This window comes from Anser anser (assembly GCF_964211835.1).
Source record: "Anser anser genome assembly, chromosome: 2".
In the NCBI taxonomy this organism is placed as follows: domain Eukaryota; kingdom Metazoa; phylum Chordata; class Aves; order Anseriformes; family Anatidae; genus Anser; species Anser anser.
Genome location: NC_139721.1, coordinates 93,682,604 through 93,690,510, shown reverse-complemented (window position 1 = coordinate 93,690,510; position 7,907 = coordinate 93,682,604). Strand labels below are relative to the sequence as shown.

At 45.9% G+C, this 7,907-nt stretch overlaps 1 protein-coding gene across 9 annotated transcripts in view; it reads left to right on the top strand.

Moving 5' to 3' along the window:
* The first annotated feature begins 1,979 nt into the window (after window positions 1–1,979).
* LOC310894800 (TPR and ankyrin repeat-containing protein 1-like) overlaps window positions 1,980–7,907 on the top strand; it is a 29,335-nt gene continuing 23,407 nt past the window's right edge. For 6 of the 9 annotated variants that reach the window (XM_083825351.1, XM_083825347.1, XM_083825349.1 and 3 more), the window contains exon 1: window positions 2,087–2,230. In XM_083825351.1, the coding sequence (XP_083681477.1) occupies window positions 2,220–2,230 (11 nt within the window). In that variant the 5' untranslated portion in view covers window positions 2,087–2,219. Of the gene's footprint in view, window positions 2,231–4,545; window positions 4,615–7,907 lie in introns of all 9 variants that reach the window. The other 3 variants (XM_083825348.1, XM_083825346.1, XM_083825350.1) reach the window with 2 other exon arrangements.

Sequence of the window (7,907 nt, the reverse complement as noted above, 5' to 3'; positions counted from 1 at the left end):
AGGGGTGGCTGTTGTGAGAAGAATCTAGAAGCTGCCTTGTGTTAGGTAAGGGCCCCACTGCTAACCAGAGCCAAGCCAATAAGCAATAGTGTTTGTGACTCTGTGAGAACATATTTAAAACAGGAAAAAAAAAAACCACACGCTGCCATACAGCAGCTGGGAGAGTGAGAGGAGTGAGAAACAGCCTTGCAGGCACCAAGGTCAGTGAAGAAGGAGGGGGAGAGCTGCTCCAGGTGCCAGAGCAGAAGTCCCCTGTGGCCTGTGGTGAGGACCATGGTGAAGCAGGCTGTCCTGCAACCAATGGAGTACCACAGTGGAGCAGGGTTCCACGCTGCAGCCCATGGAGGAGACCACAGTGGAGCAGGTGGACCCGCACTGAAGGAGGCTGTGGCTTGTGGAAGAATGCTGCCAGAGCGGATTCTGGGCCAGACCTGTAGCCCGTGGAGAGGAGCCCATGCAGGAACAGGTGACCTGGCAGGAGCTGCTGCCCATGGGGGACCCAGGTTGGAGCAGTTTGCTCCTGAGGGATGGACCCTGCGGTATAGACTCATACCTATAGCACTTGTTCTTGAAGAGCTGCTGCCTGCGGGAAGCCCACACCAGATTAGTTCGGCAAGGACTGCATCCCGTGGGAGGGACCCCACGACACAGGGGAAGAGTGACCGAGAAGGAGCGGTGGAGACGAAGCGCTATAGACTGACCATAACCGCCATTCCCCTTCGCTGCTTGGGGGGGGGGGGGGGGGGGGGGAGGAAAGAGAGTGGATGAGGGGAAGGCATTTTCTTTCCTTTGTTTCTCACTTCTCTAGCTTGTTAGTAACAGGCAATAAATCTTACTATCTCCCTATGCTGAGTCTGTTTTACCTGTCACGATGATTACTGTGTGATCTCCCTGTCCTTATCTCAACCCTTGAGCCCTTGGCATTGTATTTTCTCCCCCTTCCTCTTTGAGGAGGGGGAATGAGAGAGCAGCCACGGTAGAACTCGGTTGCCCACCTGAGTAAAACCACCACAAATATACACCTCTCACTAGGAATCCATCTATTCTTAAAAGACAAAGAAATATATTTTGAACTACACTCACAAGGCAGACTCTTAGAAATCAGAACCTTCTGTATAGAGTTTTGAGAATGAGCAATTATGTAAACTCTGCACTACAGAAGGACAACAATAAACAATAAATAATTTCAAAACCTTGCTGAAGAGCTTACCTCACCCCTCAAGCCATATGTAGAAACACTAGACAAGTCTTCAAATTATTGTAGTTTATTCGTAGTAAATCTCTCACATACAATGTTGAGATCTTCTATGTAACAGAGATAAGAAAATAATAATAGCTACTTTCTGTTTCCACTCTGAAATCAGAAACGTTTATAAATTGACATAAGCATCAGCACAGAGCTATTGATACTCAGCCTGATACCACAGCCGTTATCTTGGACCAGGATGACCTTCATACCGTCTTCTCTAACTACTACGTGGATACTTGTAGATTTAGCATCCAAGCCGTGGAAAGCAAGAAAGCATAGAACAGAACAGCTATTCTAGAGAATAAATAATAACTATACAAAACTGGAATTTTAAATTGTTCTTATATAACTGATGTTTCTACTCTGGTTTTCTGTCACATTGGAACTTCTGTTTCAAATAAGTATTTACCACCTTCTTCCTTTTTCTTCTAGCAGCGAAGTAAATGATTCTAATTCACTATTCACAATTCAGACACGCTTTCAGAAAGTCCCCGCTCTCCATCGCTGCCTGACAGGAGGCCGCACCCAGGAGCAGCGTGTCGCTCTTCTTGCTCAGGTGACAAGTGACAGCACACGAGGTGACAGCCCCGGGCTGCACCAGGGGGGTTTGGGTTGGGTGTCAGGAAGGATTTCCTCTCAGAGTGTGCGTCCAGGCCTTGGAAGGGGCTGTAGACGGGGGGTGGCTGGGCCCCGCTCGGCCAGCACCGGGTGACGCGAGCGGGGCGGGGCCGTGGGCGGAGCCGTTGCGTTTAGAAGGGGGCGGTGGCGTGCTCTAACGCTTGGGGCCCATCGTGGGCACGGTGCTGGATGGCAGTGTTCAAGCTGCGGAAGGGATCTGGGCTGAGCTGCTCCCCTCTCCCTGCAAAGCAAGGCTGCCGCCAGGTTTCTGTGTTGGAAAAGTGGGCTGGGCACGCTGCTGAGGAAAGAAGAGCTTTCTCAGCTGCTGCGTTTATCGCCTGGTTCGCGGGAGATGAGCTTCAGGTTGGTAGAATGCTTTTAGCTCGCCTGGGAAGAGGCTTTGCGTTCTCAGGAAAACGTGCAAAAAAAACAGTGTTTCCTACCACTGTTCTTACCTGCATGCAGCAAAACTTGGCCAGTGGTGGCTGCAATCTGTGCATGAGCTTGGAAACCTTGCTGTTAGGAGATTGTTTTTTGTTTTCCCTTTTTTTTTTTTTAATTCTCTATTCCAGATGTCACATCATCCTGAGCTAATCTAAAGAAAGGAAATACTGAGACTGCTTGTTCCCTTTGCTTTCTTATGGGGTCACTGCTGTTTGATGACAGGAGCCTTGCTAGGCTGAGTAAACAGCTGTAGCAGTGTAAACACATCTTGCTGGGATGGGGTTAGGGCTTGGACTTCTCAGCTAGATGAGGCATTTCAAGACTGTTGTTGGTTCAGATGATAGGAAGCAGGATTAACAGTTTCTGCTGTTTTGTGAGGGGGTTGTGGTGGTGGTGATTTTTATTTTTTGTAAAATAGTAATGACACTTTCTAGATAGAATCTTGGACATGTTTTCTTCGCATTGCTTTTTCTCCACATAAAATGGGAGATGTGAGTCCTTTCTACGTTTAATAAAGAAGCTGTGTTGCTTTGTAAGTATATGTATGCTTACACAATGTTTTTCTTGAAAATATAATTCCACACTTGCTTTAACCGTTGTTTCCCTGAGGTGTACTTTATTACTGATAAGATCCAAAGAGGGGAAGGTCATCTGAAACTGAAAGAAAGAGCCTGTTTATTTCCCCTTAGCAAAACAGGATATGCTGGGGAGCAAGGCCAAACCTGTTGCCAGTGCAAGCTGTGGAGCAGTCTTCAAGGAAAGCTAATCCCCATGTGCTGGGTGTGACTTCAGCCTGTGAGGGAAGGAGGAAGGATGTTAAGAGAGAGCACCTTAAATCCGGGATGGTGTATCATGGCCTTTTCTCAGGACCTGTGACACCGAACAGATTAGTGATGCATTGAGGTCTTGTCTATAAACAGGGAGCTGTGATTCTCCATCTTTCAGTAGTGCTATTTTTCCTTGTAGCTTTTCCAGAGGGCCTTCCCAAAGGGAAGAGGGCATCCCAAAATGGGATGCAGTCTCGATGACATGAAGGCACCCTATGTAATGAAGGATGAGCTCAGGAAGTTGCGAGGAGTCTGTAACAATCCAGTCTTTCAGGTTTCTATTGCACAGCTCATGGGTGTAAAGCTCTGGTTTCACAGCAAGCGCTCAGGGTCTAAAGCAGGTAGAGTGCTGCTGTTCTGGCATGTGCACACTGCTCTCCTTCCCTGGGATGGGAACTGGGAAGTTTGTCTTGTTCTTGTGACGTGCTTATGATTTCCATTGCCTTGCCATGTTGCTTCCTGGCCTTAGCACCTTTTCTGTGGGCAAGGTGACCACAGATCCATCCTCTGGAGGATTTATTGGTAACGTTTTAATGGCATCCTTGTCTTGAGGTTTTTCTTGGATTGTTGCGAGCTGACAGGACTGACACAGTGCTACTGGCTGGGCTTGGGTCCCACTTCTGTTATCTTGTTACTGGTCATGCTCTGAAGAGGAGCTGGACTGCTAGGCAGAGTCAACTACGCACGTTTGGTGTGCGAGGGGTTGGGGATGTCAGGCAGCTGGGCGTAGTTATGAGTAATAATTACTTTATAATAGTTTGTGTAAATAGAAACCAGTGTCCAGTGGTTATCTGGAGAAGGAGGACCTGAAGAGGTCATTCAGGCCGACCTTGCCCAGAGTAGGGCCCTGGGTCACAGCACAAGTCTCCCTGTGCTTGTATTACACTTGCTCTGCTTGTTTCACCCAGATTGTACATGTCCTCCTTATTTGCTTTGTACATACCATTCAAGATATTAACAGAGCATTGAGGCACCCGTGCTAATCATATTCTCGTACGTGGGGAGTGTGTGCCGCATGTCAATTAGGATGTCTTGTTTCTGACCACACCTGTGCCCTGCAGCCAGCGCTTTACTACTGTGCTGGTTTCTAGGGGAAAGCTCAGCTTGAGCGCAGTCAGATGTTTCATCTTTTCAGCTGCTTCGTGTGTTTCTCGAAAGCAAAACCCCAGAGGTTAGATGTCTCACAGCTAACTTCTCAACCACAGGCGCAGCGCTTGTGTGTGGGATCCGATGCGAAACTGGGTCCCTGAGCAAGACATGTTTTGTCCTGTGGTATGTCCTGGCTTGGTGCAGGGCTCAGTGCTGTGCTGGTGGCTGCTGGAGGGATGGAAAGGTAGTAGGGTTCCTTCAGGACTGATGGCAATCTGTAAAGGTGATGAGTCATGAGTTTTTGTTGTTCTTTTGCAGGGCAGAATGAGGAAGTGCTTTGCTTTCTTATTGATAGGCTTTTGGTTTGTGAGGACCAGCTTCTCCAAGGTGAGCTGATGTATGTTGCAAGAGTTTAAAACAGTCTTTGTGAGACATATTAACATATTTGCATATTCACAAACATCAGTATGACTTTTCCAGACCAAACAGATCCTTGAGGATGGCAATGCTAAAAATCTCAACTTCTTTCCCTCCCTCTGCATGAGATCTCTTAATGTGTCAAGTTATGTCCTGGTCAGCACTAACCCATTCATACTGATTGCAGAAGTTGTATTTTTTTTATCTGCCATTCTTCCAAGGCCTCTTCTCAAAGCACAGGCAGTTTCAAGACTTTTTTGTGTGCCACTTCTGCATCTGATGAAAAAGGAAAGATCCTGTAAGAAGTATATTTTCTTTTTTTCTGCTTTTCACTGTTGGATTTATGCCTGTATGTGTTCATGGGAGACTTCCATAAATATGGATTTGGTAGCTGTTGTTGTCAGAAAGGCTAATAAAACTGGCTAGCAGGCAGAGCATTGACTTCTCAAGGTATGGCCTTCTCACCCTGTGTTTTTCTTCTTTTTTTGGGGGATCTGCCCTGACATTTGCATGCATCTATACCAGGACATAGTGTACGTGTCATTCAGAAAGACCTGTATGTGGCATCCTTTATCTGGGTGGTGGGCACGTGGCAGTTAAGTGTGACATGGCAATGCCTTCATGATGGCACTGTGCTCTCATAGCCAGCCTGCTCTTGTCGGGCAAGAGCTAATGCGAGCCTCAAGGCTGCCTGTTGAGAAAACATGAATTACCTGAATGCTGATCACATGTATTTAGCTTGTTTGCTTTACTGCTGGGCTTTTTTTTTTTTCCCTCCCTGCCTGTTGCCAGTTGGTAGTGTCTGCCTGTTAGGTTAGGGTGGAAAGAGTAAGGATCATTTATTCCTCTGCTTACTAAGAAAGAGGAATGCAGAGTCTTTAGAAGCTGGGTTTCCTGAAAAAGGAAAGATACTTTTTTTTTTTTAACCACTATTTTAATTCAGATGCAGAACTCCCCAGATAGTATTACTTCACTTTTTGCTTCCATTATGGAAAGCTACTGTTCCTCAAGAATAAAACTGTTATTCTACCACTGGGTAATGCCACAGGATTGAAGCCTTACAGCTTAGCTTTCAGTATCAACAACAATTAAAAGCCTGGCTATGTAACAACCTTCGCTCTTTCTCTGTGAACAAGCAGTTATCCTGGGTCTGGTTGGGATGGAATTAATTTTCTTCATAGCAGCTGGCATGGTGCCGTGTTTTAGATTTGTGACCAAAACAATTCTGGTAACAAACTGATGCTTTTGCTGAGCGGTGTTTGCGCAGCCTCGAGGCCATCTCTGTTTCTCACTCTGTCCCTTCCCAGTCAATAGACTGGAGGTGTGCAAGAGTTTGGGAGGGGATACAAGCAGGCAGGTGACCTGAAAGAGATACCATGCCATACCACATCAGGCTCAGCAGTAAGAAGGGAGAGAGGAGCGGGCTTACGGAGGCTTTATGTAGTTTCTCTATTAAAGTACATAAACTGGACACAGATGAAACAAACAGGCTGCTCAGGTTTGCTCTCAGTTTTATGAAGTTTTCAGTATTGCCAACTTCAGATGTTCAGAAAGCACAAGCTTGCCTCTTGGGATCGATGACTGGTGTATAGAGCACAATGTTTTTCAAAAATGACAAATGGGGTTGTGGGCAGTCTCTATTTGGGTTTTCAAGCTTATCAGCTGAAGCAAGGGGACTCAAAGCGTAGCATTGTAACTCTCTGGAATTGTCCCGCTTGTGAGGGTGGTCTGACTGAACCAGTTTGGGACACCAACCATTGCAATAACTTAAGAGTTGGCAGCATGTAAAGTACATGGGAATTTTGCCCACTGGCAACATGTTGTCGTTTAACCCAGCAAGCAGCAAAACATGACAGAGCCATTTACTTCCCCGCACCCCCCCCCCCCCCCCCCCGCATGAGGAGAAGAACAAGAACAAACAAAACAACAAGAATAAACGAAGCAAATGATGCTCAGTGTAACTTTTCACTACCTGCTGACTGATGCCCAGCCATTTCCTGAGCAGTGGCAGCTGCCCCTGTTGTATGGTGTGGGGCATACCTGTGGGCAGTGTGTGCCAGCTGTCCTGGCTGCGTCCCCTCCCAGCTCCTGGTGCACCCCCAGCCTCCTCACTGGCAGGACAGCACCGGAAGCTGAAACTCCTTGCTCTGTGCAAGCACTGTTCTGCAGCAACTGCAAGACTGGTGTGTTATCAGTGTTGTTCTTATCCTAAGTCCGGAAAACAGCACCATACCGGTTACTGGGAAGACAATTGACTTTATCCCAGCCAAAACCAGGATACAGCAATCGGAGTTGGAATAGAGTATTTCTGACTTAACTGCATAATCTTGTGTTGTAATTCTTCAGGTATAAATGGATATGCTTCATTTTGCTGCCAGAGTTGTGTGGGTTGCTTCAGGAGCTGTAAAAATAAGTCAACAAAGTAGATAATCTTGTCTGATTCTTTTTTTTTTTCCTTTGAAAGACAAGTTCTCAGATTTGGGCCACGAGTCTCCTAGACCAAAAACTTTTTCCAAGCAATCTTCTGTTTCACAGATGCCATAACTTAGGAGAGACCTGTACTTCTTGAAAGGAACCAATGTCACCAAGAAAAAAATCTGTTATTTACATATATTTTGTGTGTGTATATATATATATATATCTGTTATAGTTATATTCAGATGGACGTGTGATCTGGGCACTTGACCTTTCCTTGTACCAACTGAAGGCAGAGTAATAGGTCATGTATTTTTAATGCTGGCCTCACTCAACAGACTTCAGTGTAATAGGTCTTACTTAGTATACTGGTTTGGGATTAAAAATGCTTATGCTGCAGGAAGATGTTAGGCAACAGCAAGTCATGATGTGCTAGTCAGTACAGTGATTCTTTTCGATAATTAATTTAGATGTCAGATTTGCACACCTATGTATCTCTTGGGTCTGCAAAATTGGCTGTAGTTGCTAAAGCCTACAGCAGACATCCTAGTTATTTAAATGACCTATGGTTTGAGGTTTTGGCTGGCAAGCTCCAGTGTTGGAAAAGCACAGGAGTTTGTGATCTGTTGGAAATCCTGCTGCTCCACGTGGGAGGGGCTGGGGAGTTTTCACCTCCTGAATTGAAACAGGGAGCTCAGATCCAAAATGTCTTATCGCATGATGCCTTTAAAAGGCCTTTTAAAATGTGTGTTGCAACTGAGGGTCTTTTTGCTGTATTGTGGGGAAAAGAATTTCTTTTCCAAATTTCTTTTGGATACCTTTTATTTTTAATTGTACTTTATCTTGCT